This window comes from Macrosteles quadrilineatus, unplaced genomic scaffold (genome assembly GCF_028750875.1).
Source record: "Macrosteles quadrilineatus isolate MER2022 unplaced genomic scaffold, UCM_ALF_1.0 Scaffold_2__2_contigs__length_208266976, whole genome shotgun sequence".
Lineage (NCBI taxonomy): Eukaryota > Metazoa > Arthropoda > Insecta > Hemiptera > Cicadellidae > Macrosteles > Macrosteles quadrilineatus.
In genome coordinates, this window is record NW_026542595.1 from 157,300,109 (window position 1) to 157,314,819 (window position 14,711).

The following is a 14,711-nucleotide window of genomic DNA, read 5'->3' on the forward strand; positions in this document are numbered from 1 at the left end:
ACCCAAAAAAGTGGTTTTCGAAGTGATGTCTGTGTGTGTGTGTGTGTGTGTGTGTGTGTGTGTGTGTGTGTGCTTTCGTGCTGCATAAGCTGTGGGGACATGAGTGTGAATGTGACCAGACTGTGTGGACCTGGTCGCTTATGTGGACATCACACACGTCCACACAATTTTCACAGGAAATACATTAACTGTGTGGACTTAGTGATGTCTGACTAGTGTCGCTCCTACAGACTTTTTGGTGAACAAGGAAGGCTGCTGGCGGCTACTAGCAATGGGACTTGAGTGATTGGCTTCCCAATCTCCTGATATAGAATACTCCTTGTACATTTCATAATACATGAATAACCCAATCAACTATTTAAATAATTCTTACAGTTTGGTTAAACATAGCATAATTATCATTTATATATATTTATTTATTTATATAAATTTTATTTTTTTAACTTTTTATGCCACCTAATATTTTTTTCATAGTTATTTATTTTACTATTTGTTCTTGTGATTCCATTTAGCTCATATTTTCACCCATCTTCTTTCATTTATTTATTTTTTCTATTTGATCAAATAGAATTAGATCAAAAGGTTAATTTAATTTATTCAGTTCATTTCACATTTATGTTTTTCTTCTCCATTAAATATTTGTGTACAATTTTTGTAAATACTTTGTTGGAATAAATATATAATTAATTCATCATAATAAATATAATGAGTGTGTGATATAATAAATCATTATCACATTTAAATGTTACATATATTATTCAATATAGTATTTAGTAAGTAAAAAAACAATTTGCAAGATCCATTTGCAACAATTTGCAAGTGAATAGACAGTGCTGGCCAGACTTCACAGTTTTATCACTTTTTATTATTTTTTTTATAATTTGATCAACATGACTAGTTTTGACTATTGTGATTTTGACAGTATTTTAAAGAATCTTTTGACATACCACAATGTTAATACATTGATTATGTGATTGCATAATTACCTGACGAAGTTCTAAGGAACGAAACTAGTCGTCATACCAGCAACTGTGGTTGGATGAGGTAATCCTTTTATATTATTAATAAAACTTGTGTGTGTGTAATGAAAGCAAGTGGTTTACTAAGAACAAATAACAGAAGTCATTGGATTCATCCTTTTTGTCGTGAACGTGATGCAGGTGAACGTTTTCGTAAATGTATTTTTGTAAATAACTAAAATCTTGTAAATAGGGGGATCAGTATTTTGTTTTGTCTTTAGTTTTAAGTTGGGATTAGTTAATTGACAAGAGTCATCCTGTAAAACAGTTTGTACTGAGGAGCGCTTGCTAATAAAGACATTTTTATTTATTTATTATTTCGTACGTTTTACAAAATATCAGGAAACATGAGACAACGTTTTTTTATACTATCGTATGCCAGTCCAGTCATTCGATGAGCTTCTTCAGATCATGAGGCCTCAGATAACAAAAATAAACACGCATTTTAGGAATGCTATTCTATGCTATCAGAATATTATTATGCCTGTATGTCCCACAGTGATAGCTGGCCGTGAACATTTTCGATAAACTTATCAACATCAAACATTTCTAGTAGATTCTAAACAACCTCACAACGCAACAGGATAGTTTGCACGAACCCCCGAGACTGAACGAGTTTTAGGTCTTTGTCTGGTCGTACTAAGATGATTGATTAAATGCACTAAGTTAAATTTCAGTTGTGACAAAATTAGTCAGTACAGTTTTTATCTCTGTCTTATTACATTCTTACATTACAAGTCCCATCATTAATTAAATGGCCATCATTAATTGTCTTGACTTTCTGGTTAATTGCGTCCTTAAGTACGGGGTTTGTGAGTGTAGATGCTAAGTTTGAGAACGCCTCACAAAAGAAATTTACACACGCTAAAATCTGGTGATCTAGGGGCCACGACATAATATCACGACATAAATATTGGGAAGGTGGAATAAACCATTCTAGAAAAGAAATATAATAAATTTAATGAAAATTGAATCCTTATGGGCAGTGAATCTTGTTAAATTAACATTTATAAGGTTTAATGTATCTAACGTTGTTGTCTCACCTGTGACATAAAAAAGAGCTTAATCAACAATTATGAACCACAGCTTGACACAGGGCCGTCCAAAGGGGGTTGGGGGGGCACCAGGGCTAGTTGACCCGGGCGCCGCAGCAAATTCTGTTTGTGGTATTGTAGGTTTGCATGAATTGTAAAGGTTATCAGATTATGGCGTTAATAAATACGAATCTGAAAAAGGAGGCTGTAGTTAACAATAATTTGTAACACTATAGGTGTAATCAAAATGTAAACGTAATGTGGTATGAAGCTTACATATGCGAATGTGACTAGTACTGGGGGGGGGGGGCACCGCGACTACATTTTCCCCGGGTGCTATTAACCCTAGGGACGGCCCTGGTTGACAAAGCGTTTCGACATCTACATCATCCTAACAGTTTCTTTAGAACCGAACGGCTGCATTTTCCCGATAGATTCCGTTTTCCTAAAATTAATTCGTACGGACATAATTCATTTGAAAAAATAGAAATAATTCAATAATAAAGTGAATTACAATTAAAAAACTGAGAAGACAAAATGTTTAACTTTCCTCTAATCGTAAGTGGTTGTCGTCAAGATGCTACCCCAACAAAACGGCACCATCTATATAGATGACCGAAGTGTTGGGTGACTTGTAGGTTGCAATTTAAGTGCCGAACCGACAGTATAGTCATTAATTAAAATATATACATTTTCCTTACGTCCGTCAGTAATTTTAATACGCTTTATTTCTTCTCATAAAACCTTTTGTACTGCCGTTGATTATGACTGACTACAACTGACTACAAGTACAGGTAATGTATCATATATAAAGGGGGAGACGTGATTCATATGATAATATTTCTTTGTACTATCGGTCGCTGATTACTGTACATAATCATCTTTTTCCTACCTGCATTAATCCATTTACACTATCACCGATTATAGGCGCTAACTAGAGCTACAGTTCAACATAGTCAAGCTATAGTCAAATTTGAAACTGAATTGAGTACCTCATCTGAAAGGGCTTTCTGTTCAGAGGCAAAGTCAGTTGGTGTCCTAGATTAAGTCAAACCCAAATACAGCAAAGTATTTAATTTATATATTATTAATAGGCTATATAAAATATTCAATTAATATTAATTAATAAATCAATATTGTAAAATATTAATATGAAATTAATACTATAAAATATTCATATCAAATTATACAATATTAATATATAATATTAAATTATATTAGTAATATGGAACCAAATCGATTGTATCACTGAAAAATATCGATAATTCTCCAGCAATATCTTTATGAAGACATTGGTGTTTTGGCCTGATATTTTAATCTGACGAGAAACTGTTTTTCTTACTTATTAAGTTTTTTACAATGAATTAATACATAAATATTGTTATTTCATATGCTACATAGCAATTCGGATGTGACTAATATCATAGATAAAACATACTCCCTTAGTAGATTTCTCATCCTTATGGAACAGCTGAAGACAATTTTATTGTTAGTTCATGTACGGTTTATGTAGAGGTCGTGTTTTGTTTACAATTTGTTTCCCGTTATTACAGCCATTTAAAACCTCGTTTAACCAAATAATAGATCTAATCATAAACAATTACTTGTCCCCTAGTTATATAACCAAACAGTAAAGCACAAATCAAGAAATTAACCCTAAAATAACGGAAACAAAGTTTCATCGACACTAGCGCCTTTGTGTCACTTACATGAACTAGACACGAAAAACGTGCTTCAAAATTTACAATGGGATGAGAAGTCTACTGTGTTGGTTAGTCTATGCTAATATACAACGATTTGTTTATAAAGAATAGTGGAGCCATAACCTAAATATACCGTCAAAATGCAACCAGTGAAATTCCCAAACTGTGTGGACATTAACACCTTCAAGCGAAAAAACACTCGATTGTGCCAACATTTGCATTATCTGTGTGGACATGTGTACTAGCTTTTGCATTACCTGTGGGGACATGACCGACTCCTGCATTAACTGTGGGGACGTCCACACAATTTTCATGATTTTTTTTACTACATTTTGACCAATAAACAAGGAGTGTTCTTTTATTCATCTTCAGTTTGAGGTTAGAAAGAACCTAGGATATTTTTTTCAGCCGTGTGCCTTGATGTCCACATAGTTTGGTTAAAAACCCATGTCCACACAAGTATAGGGATGGCGTGTATGTGTGTGTGTGTGTGTGTGTGTGTGTCTGTGTGTCTGGATGTGTACAGAGCTAGAGACCACACCTGTAGTCCGATTTCGATGAAATTTTGTAAGTAGGTTCTAATCCACGGTATCTCCAGGCGTTTTTTTCATTTTTTTGAAATTTTTATTTTTAAGGGGGATTTTCCCATAAAAAACCGGAAAAATCGGATTTTCTCGAAAATGGCCCGAACGATTTTGATAAAAATTTAATATGTTGTAGCCCTTTAAATTCTGAATAAAATGGTACAAATTCCATATCTGTAAAAATTACGGTTCAAAAGTTATGGTCAAATATGTTATTTTCCCATAAAAACCCCATAAATTAACGAAAAATAGGATTTTAGAAAAAAATCCGGTTTTGATTTAACATAGTATGTTATAGTCCTTACAGTTTTATAGTTTTTTTATTTTTTAGAAATTTTTATTTTTAATGGGGATTTTCCCATAAAATCCCATAAAATATCGGAAAAATATGATTTTCCCAAAAATGGCCCGAACGATTTTGATAAACATTTAGTATGTTATAGTCCTTTATATTCTGAACAAAATGGTACAAATCCAATTTCTGTAAAAATTACGGTTATTGTAAATTATGTCATTTTCCCATAAAACCCCCATAAAATAACAGAAAAATCGGATTTCCCCAAAAATGGCCCGAACGATTTTGATAAAAATTTAGCATGTTATAGTCCTTTAAATTCTTAACAAAATTGTACAAATCCCATTTGCGTATATTTACTCTCACCACTTACATATGATAAAGGTTTTTGACAAACTTATGGGAGAAAGTATGTGTCAGAATGCTGATACCGTTTATTTTCATTTATAGAGTTTAAAAAGTGTAACAATAATTTAGAATTGCCCTGTATTTAAAACCTTTAGCCTCTGCCCTCTTGTTAATCTAGTTTAGTACGAAACTTTATCTATAATGGAGAAACCGTTGGAATGAATAAATAAATGAATGGATCTCGTTCTCCACAATGAAGCTGCGAGTAATTTGTCTTAGTGTGATGGTATTACGCACACTATAAAATGTGTTATGCCTTGATGTTTTAGTTCTTTTTTTTGTTTTTTTTTTTACTTTGTCAGATACAGTATTGTGTTTGTACATAGGCTGGTATAATCAACCTTTGATCCAAAATAATATCAGTGTTAGTTTAATTTCTGAAATGAGATAAACATTTTGAAGGTGGTTATAATACACTCAGATATAGGGATGCTAACATCAACAACTAATTGAAATTGTATGCCCATTTCTAATCAAATATTTTACCCAGGTTTTTTTTGTCATCAAATACGAAAATTTCATAAAATTACAATTGAGACAATGGAACCTTTTTGAGACAATGGGACCTTTTTGACTCAACGTTTATACTATACGTGGGGCATTATAAAATGTTCCGGTATTTAGTGAATAAACACGCTTTTTAAGCTACTGAGCCTTATCAATGCTACGTATGTTATATTGGTTTGGCAGGTGCCGTTACTTCATTGTTACTAGTTAGTCTTGACAATGAATACAAACGTTATAATCAACAGCGTTGTTTACAATACCTTGTTAGTTCAGATGTTTTGCTGGTGTTTATCTCTTTGAGCACTTCAACATGCTCAATACTTTTGGGACTTCAAGTTGGTAAGATTACTTGCTAAGCAAAGTATAATATTTCTATTGTGTCTTTTACAATATTTAAAAACTTATTTACCTTATTACCTTATTATAGGACCATACATTTATTACAAGAAGGTAGATTTGCAGAAGTTTCTAATAAGACACAGGTTGAACTTAATACTTGCAACTGCAAATTGAATCTGTTTAAAAAATTCTGATGCTTGTCTGTTTTTTTTTTTGTTTTTTTTTTGTAAATTTTGTTTATATTTTTAGTAAATTATTTGAATAGTTTTAAAAACTCTCAGTTATAGAATGACAGAAAAATTAAGAGTTAATGCAAAATTTAAAAAAATCATACTTTATTACATTGTTTTAGCTTCTTGTAAAAGGTCTTTTCACATATACATTACAATTAATAACTTAGTTAACTTATCTTTGATGAAATAGGAACACCTTATATTTTCTTAATGGGATGAGTACCTAACGATAAATATTATAAAAACTAAAAAAACGTATATTTTTTAAATCGCCACTTTTTTATAATTGAACAAGATTGTCTAGAGATTGGTTAAAAGTGATGTTTTAGCAGAGCAAAAAATTAATAAAATTATTCCACAGATAATCAATTAAATGGCAATTAGTTCATTTTGTTTTCAGCTTACACTTTGAGTAGAAGGAATAAGCAGGACAAAATATGAAAAGACAAATTATGAATTTGTACCTAATTTTGTCAGTGACATCTATTATCGTGGTAAGTAAAATCGTTATACATCGATTTGTGTTCCGTCAAGTGTCTTTGTTTTATCTATTAATGTTTAAATGTCTTTGTTTTAAACAGTCCATGTAATTCCATCACATGACCATATCCATTGTTGCCTTCATTCGCCTCGAATCACTTCTCATAACAACACATAGGCCTACTAACCTTTTCTCCTAATAAATCAACCTTTTTTATATAAAAACTCTCGACTTTTTCCTATCTAGTATAATTACACCACATATTTTGTAAAAAATAGAATTCGCGAGTAATTTTGCAAATGGTGCTAGGCCTATAAAATAAGTCGGTCGTGTTTTTTCTTTTTTCTATCCTTTCATAAACTGGGAATGTGTTTGCAGTGATTACGGGAGCTCTATAAACAAATGAGTGGTATAATAAATAAATGATAAAAATCAATCTGGGTGGTTGAGTGGTTATAGTGCTTGTCTTTTTTAATCTGCTGGTTGCTATATTGCTTCATATCTGGGTCACTATCAACGATCACATAATATAAATCAAACCAGTTAACAACAAGAGAGTCAAATGTGATTGACTAAGATGCCAATAATCTTTTGGGAATTGATCAATGAGACTGCCCAACAAAATTTCGGAGTGAAATAGTAACAAGGCCAGGCTCTGGACTCTCTTTAAAAACATACAGGATTTTAACCATGTTAAAACACACAAAATTACACCAAATTTAGAAGAGGCATATATTTTATTTAACTTTTATACAAATTACTGAGAAAATTTAATAGAAAATTACTCTCCCTTTTTAAGGTGTGTGTCAGGGGTTTGGGGAACAACAGCCCCGTCGGCGACGATGATCCCAATGTAGCCAAAGCACAGGATATGGTCCAACTGAAAATCCAAGACTACTATCCTGGAGCACAAGTTCTCTTCGATACATTCAATACTCGAAAACAGGTACACAATTTATGATAATTTTCATTCTAGGAAGAATAAGTAACAATAATGGTTTTATATTTTCCTGAAATCAAAACTTTTAAACATTTAAGTGCTAATACATTTGTCCTAGTTAAAGACACGTCTGACTGATTGGATACAGGATGTAAATACAGATTATATTTTACCAGATTATAATAATTTTACAAAAAATCTGAAACCTTCGTCTGCATGTAATAATATTGCTCATAACTATACTAACAACCTCTTAAATTTAATGATCGTTAGCGTTAAGTAAACAAACATAGTACTTTAATTTATGAGGTTCATCTATTGTTCTACAGCAACAAATACATTTTTATAATTTTAGGTTGTAAACGGTATTCGATACAATCTGAGTTTTGATGCATTCTGGGATGGTACTAAATACAATCAGAAGAAGGTACGTATGTTTATAATATTGCTACATTGATTATCAGCATAATTTCATAATTTGATTATCAGCATACATTGATTAGCAGACTGTATATTTCTGTAAGTAAATAATGTCCCCTATTTTATATTACCAAGCCAAAGAAGGCACAATTGTGATTTTTTATATATATTCTAGCTGAATATAGTATTTAACACCGTTACTATTTCTTAATTCTTCCGTATTACAGTAGTAACTAAAGAGTCTATAAGGGTACCACTATGAACAGTGCATGATACAACATTATTTAGTTATTACGTTGTTTATTTTGGATCGGAAAATTAACACTCATGCATTGGTTTAATCGTCATCAAATCTTTTCAAAAAAGAATCTTTCATTAAACCACAATATAACACCAAAATCGTATATATCAGATTAAACAAGTACAAACATAAACACAACATTTTGTTTAAAATAAATGAGTTTTTTTATGTAGGCCCTCTAGGTGTATACAGAAAATAACCTTTTTTTATTTACAGGGTAAATTACAGTGTACGAGTGCTGTCGTCCAAAAGCCTGGCAAAACTAATCTCCAGTTTGTCCAAGAATACGGGAAAACTAATGTCATAAATTGTCAATAAAAACTATCTTCATGATGCCCAAAAGTGATTATTTTCACCTTGTTTTATGTATGTAAAGTACTTATCTTTCCAAAAAATAAACCAATTAAAGTTTTGGCTAAATCAAGTAAGCTGAAAATAGTGAGTGAATTGAGTAAGTGAAGTAAAGTAAGTATACAAAATGAGTTAAGTAAAACTGTGAGTATAAATAGTTAAGTATAACTAGCAGCCAGCGTCACTTCGTCATTTTAAAATCCATGATATGTTTTAATTAATTTAAAATATTCTACTGCTCTCAGTTAATTTGAAAAATTATCTATGTTTTACGTTATATTCATTGACTTGTCACTGACTTTTATTTCTTTTAAGGAAACCCTGAACATAACTTTGTTAGTAGTTTTTCCGATACAATATTAAATCATGCTTAAAAAAGTGAAACGAATTTTAATAAAAAAAAAAACTTCTTTAGATAAGTACTGTACATTATTCCAGCCAAAGTCCTTATTTTCCTCATCAAAATAATTCACACGGATAATTGTAAAGACATTCACAGAACCTCTGGCCTAACTCCGTCAAATAACCAACATAAAGTTGCCCGTGGGAAAATACTGTGTTCATGTATTACGTCTAAAATATAAGCATCACAAATACTACATACTTCATTCTTTAGTCCAAGTTCAAAAGGGGGGGATTTACTCAATTGCCCATGGCTAAGGACAGTAACAGCCCTTAAGGGTCAACTGTTGATAAAGGGTGAAAACGAGTCATATCCTTATTATTTTCATTGAGTTTGCGATCTCTTCTAGGCATCTTAGAGAAACTGCAAATACTAATGAAACATAGGCTACTATGAAAACACTAATTCAAACGAAAAGTAATTTTCTTCCTTATACTTATTCTTTACATTAACTTACTTCATTCTTTACACTAAAATATACTATAAAAACATAAAATCCTATCAAAACACAAAATCTAAAGCAAGTAATTTTCTTATTTACATGTTATACAAATCACATTACAATATTTAACTTGAATCTTTGCTTGAATTCACCTAAAACATAACCAACTGTAATATTTTCATATGGATGTAAACAAAATTGTTTCTTGGCTATCTGTTTTGGTAGAAACAAAATGTAAACTTGAAAACGTTCTGATGATGAATACAGAGTTCAGCATAAACTCTGAAATTTATAAAGCCTAGTGGACGAAGGACTTTCACGGGATATCATCCAAACCAGCAAAAGGCACATCTAGAGGATAAGAGCTTTAAATCGATAACCATATGCTTATAAAAATAAATATTCATTGGTCGATTTGCTGCACACAAAAATCCAAAAAATCTTTTAATAACAAGAATAGACTAGAGCTCACCCCGACGCACACACGTTAGTGTTCTCCATAAATTAAAAACCAGTTCCATGTAGCTGGAACATGGATATGAATTGTCTAGCTCACTCTCAATCAATGGTGTAACTAAGGCTTTGAGGTGTAACACAGGATGACATAAGTATTGTTATCATCCGATTAGATGCAATCCAATAACACTACTTCACTTTCAAGACTCTAAATCTACCTAAGTGGCCATTCATTTCATTACTTGCCCAGTCTTATCTGCGCGGAGAGCTTTTGGTCTCTGGTTTGGTTAAGGTCCATATCCATCCATTTTATGGTAGGCATGTTGGTGGCTTTACACAAAAATATTTTTTGAAAACGAATTACAATTTGATTAATATATTTTATTGTTCTGTATTTAAATAATGAGAATTCTTACTTGTCACACATTTTTATTTTATTCCTTAAAGGGACGGAAGGACACCTAAGTGGTTTATTTTTATTTCATAAAAGTAACTACAAAGCACCCTGCAATAATTATTAAACAATTATGTTAAATTACAAATGCACTGTATCCTAAAAAGAATGGATCAAATCTACAGCTTGATATACTTGTAGCGAAGGGTAGAATGAGGCCAGTTTACTTTTGATCCATTCTTTTTGGGACACCCGGTATTACTATCTCTAATCATTATTATTAATATTTATCAAAAGGTTTCAGAATCGAATATAAGTACACACGATGTCTATATTAATAAATTAATGGTTAAGCAACAGATATTCTTTAAATTGAAAATCTTAAATTCTAAAGTCAGTCTGCCAAAACCAGCAAATCAATGATTGCTAATTACAGGCTAATCGCTCTCCTGATTGAAGGAAATCCGTTTCCCATTACATTATAATTGTGGTCAGTTACAAGATTTTTGAAAGTTACAGTTAAAAGTGGTAAACGGGAAATGGAGTCGATAGTATTTAATAATTACACCGTATAATTAATCGTTTATTCTACTTGCGCTGGTCTAAATGTCGTATCGCGATTCTTGAACCCTAAAGACCCGAGCTCAATTCCTGACAATCGCCATTGGCATTACCACTCTATGTTTACAGCTATGTGACAATGCAATGCCTCAGTAACACTATTGGATTCGTTCATTGACAAAACCAACAAAGATGAACACCCAAAAAAGTCAAGAATGCCAAGTAAAAGGGGAGCTTATTCTGTGTAACAACTGTAAATAGTTTAATAAAACAAAAAGATAAAGTAGAACTTTAACGCTTTTATTAGGAGCTTATTATTTCCATGTGATATCATAATTAAAAAAAAATGCAGCTGGCTTTATCTGGCAACTTCTATTTGTACTTCCTACGTCAATGTCCTATTTTAAGATAAGAAATATAGAATTAGGTGAACATAGAATCTCATGTTCAGTACCCACAGTATTTGCTTTGAGTCTCTCCTGGATTTAAGTGATAAACGTAGTCATGAACACCTCCTAACCAAAACCTAATCTAGGGTAGAACTTATTAGAAACTTTACCACTGATGTAGAAAGTTTCCTTTGGTCACTTGGCCTGATATTAGCTCTCCCTCCAATATCCTCCCTACAACCCTTCTATAATTGACCAGTGGTCAGTGATTAGAGCTGGGGAAGCCCCCTTGGCCAGTAAGTAGTGGCATGAAAACATTAACAAAACTGGACTTGGAGAACAAAAAAATGACAACAATTTTAATTCGAAATAAAAGTTTGAGAGCTTTGTATTTTGCAATAAAAATATTTATTTGTTCAAATGCACCTATGACAATATTGTACATACGAGTATGTAGATTTCGGTAAAATATAAAGAGATAATACGCAAATACTAAAGTAAGAAGTTGAATGAGTTATTTATTTTAATTACAATGCATACACAATTAATTAATTATCATTTCTATTCAAAACCAATAGGTCTTAGGCTGTGCTAACTGGCTTATTTGCACTAACAACTTTCTTTACTCTTTGTACTAAATACATCATGTTATTTCAAACAATGGTCTAATGTTCTTAATTGCTTTTTCATTAATATTTTAAAGTTAATTGCCGGTTTAATAGTTATATCATCTCATGCTTAGATAGTAACTTTAAAGTAATAATTATTTTCATTCTTAAAAAAATCAAGTTGTCCAATAAAATGTAGAGTAAATATAATTTGAAGTCCACAGTTACAAGGTGAAAACACGTTATTTAAGAACATGGCTTTCGTAGACATTTACAAAGTTGAGATCAATACACAATACTAGAGTCAACCATTTCCTTGCCTTACAAAGCCAAATTCCGAACCCCTGTACCTTTCACCCTCACCTGCCTATCTTCATTACACGCACATTATGGGATGTCCAGCACCACCCCATTACCCCCTCTGACCCTCGTGTCCCTTCTGTGGACAAGGGCTGAAAACATTTTACAAAAAAATTGTATTTCACCGAAGCTTTTATTTTTTAACAGCATCATAATAGAATTAGATGTTTTCCCTTTTACAGGTTGAATACACATCAGCTTAATCCATCCAACAAGATGCTTCGCCAAGAAATAAATAGACTTTGCTGTCACGGGTAGTAATAAATAGACAAATGTCTATTTATTACTCTGTTTGCATAGGTAGGTTTACAAAAATATTATTAAGTTTTAATGGGAGAAAGTTCCTTAGTTATTTTTAGAGGGCTTTGTTGTGAATTGTTCGATGATTTTTTTGGCAAACATGTTAACTTTTTGGAGGAATTAAAAACAGGAGTTGATGCATATCTTGGCAAGTCATCATTACATCAGGAGAACTTACTGACCTTGAAAGGACTTCATTCGATTGGATACAATGGGAGTCACCAGAAAGACGTAATTAAACGATTAATAATGAAATATAATTGCAAACCCTCTTTCCATAGTACAGTAACATAATAGATCTTCGATTATTATTATTCAATAATTTGTGTGATTTGTAAAAAAAGATTATGTAGCTATGTATGAAAAGAGAGAAATTAAACATTAAAAGTTATTCAGAAAAGTATATTAACTGGGACAAAACATGATACTGTGCCGTCAAGTTATTCGTATATTTTAAATTATAAATGGTTCGTATATTTGATTTTAAAGAGAACGAAATGAACGATAAATTATTTTATCGCACAGTATTGTAGCATGACTCGTTTTCTTAGTACGCGTAATTATTAAGGTGTTCTACCATTATAATAATGTCATTGAAATGTGTTAAATAATGTAAATCTGAGATAAATAAAAAAAATCATCTGTTTTTTTAGAATTTAGCTTACGACACCATAATAACAACATAATTATGTTTCCAAGAAGAAACTACATGTATCACCCTAATTGTTTATATAACTGTACATAAGGCATTGTAAATCCATACAAATCCCTATCGCAATTAATTACGTGGTTGATGGAATACATTTTAAACTTACTCTCACCCATACGCCAAATTCATCATCCCCTCCTGGAACACTGAACATCGCTAGACTCCGTGACAAAGTAGGTTCGACCACAAAGAAGTCACAACATGAGTTATTCACTCTGTAACTTTATATTCCTGCGTCGCCGTCTTGTAGGATGTTATAGGTTCCCGAGGGACTCGGGGGAGGAAAATTCAATTCCGGGATAGGTACAGCGTTTTCTCCACTCGTACTTCAAGGTTAATGAGCTGGCAGGATGAGTTTTACGATTTGCAACAAAACGCCCGAAATTGTTCAAACAATAACGTTCATGTATTTTAAACACCTTCACTTAAAAAGCTTTTTAGTGGTTTTCCATCAGATATATGTATGCATGTAACCATGATCACCCCCTTATGGGGTGTTGAAGTTGAAACGAGTAAGGAGTGATTCGTACTCTACAGTATTGAATTTAAAATTTGAAAACATATACAAAATTAAATTAAAGTAGGTGTTTCATATTTTGATTTTCCTCTGTTCTTAAGTTATGGTTGCAGTTCACGTTCTTGAACCTGAGATAACTTATAAAATAATAAAAATGTCTAAAATCGATGTATTTTAATGCAAGGACTTATTTAATGTGGTGATTTTACGGGACCTAACGGATTATGGTTACTAATTAGGCTATTGTTGCGGGCTTAACGGGTTCTTTACAATAAAACTTGGCGATTTTATAATAACTATTTATTTACACGTATTATTCTCTATTTACAGATATTAAAATTACCTAACACCTAACTAACCCTATCTAAACCTAGCTAAAGCCTATTCTAATTTACAATGTTTCTACTTACAGCTAGCCTCTACAGGATTTATCACTTCTGTTACAACACTGTCACTGCACTGTCACTAGAGTCACTACACTGTTACTCTCACTGTCACTACACTGTCACTGCCACTAGCACTAGCACTGGTCACTAACACCGACGGGCGCTTGGTGCGGCGATTCTCGGAAGGCTCAACTCAACTCAACTGCCGTGTGCCGGAAGACGGTCCCTTATATAAGTTTACCGTGGAACATTCTGGAGACTACTCGTAGGCTAGACAAAGGTGTTTACAGATCGCCGTGGAAGCTTCTGGAGATGTCAAACCCCCTATTGAGGTAGTCCGTTGACATGGGTCTATTGTCTATCAGTGGTGCGCTAGGAGAAACCCGTGTAAACAAACAACCCTTTTGAGACGGCGCCTGGCTATTGTTACGCGGGGCTCCTGACTTGTAACACTACCCCCTCCTTAAGACTGTTCTGTCCCAGAACAGATTTCCCCTGAAGCTTGCGATCTTCTGGTCCACCGGAGGTTCCCCATGGGTTGTATACGCTGACCACAATTTCGATTCCAGTG

General features: G+C 32.6%; 1 protein-coding gene across 1 annotated transcript; it reads left to right on the forward strand.

The window, feature by feature from the left end:
- The first annotated feature begins 5,785 nt into the window (after window positions 1-5,785).
- LOC128988040 (uncharacterized) lies at window positions 5,786-8,598 on the forward strand. The gene is made up of 5 exons (XM_054409221.1): window positions 5,786-5,889; window positions 6,523-6,616; window positions 7,403-7,549; window positions 7,899-7,970; window positions 8,481-8,598. The coding sequence occupies exons 2-5, from the start codon at window positions 6,560-6,562 to the stop codon at window positions 8,580-8,582; spliced, it is 378 nt and encodes a 125-aa protein (XP_054265196.1). The 5' UTR covers window positions 5,786-5,889; window positions 6,523-6,559; the 3' UTR covers window positions 8,583-8,598.
- Window positions 8,599-14,711: the final 6,113 nt, after the last annotated feature.

What these genes read in the sequence shown, in the direction of transcription:
- LOC128988040 (XM_054409221.1), top strand. Translation starts at nt 6,560, where the DNA reads ATGAAAAGACAAATTATGAATTTGTACCTAATTTTGTCAGTGACATCT. An exon ending in CAGTGACATCTATTATCGTG is followed by an intron (nt 6,617 to 7,402) that starts GTAAGTAAAATC and finishes TCCCTTTTTAAG; the next exon opens with GTGTGTGTCAGGGGTTTGGG. An exon ending in CATTCAATACTCGAAAACAG is followed by an intron (nt 7,550 to 7,898) that starts GTACACAATTTA and finishes TTATAATTTTAG; the next exon opens with GTTGTAAACGGTATTCGATA.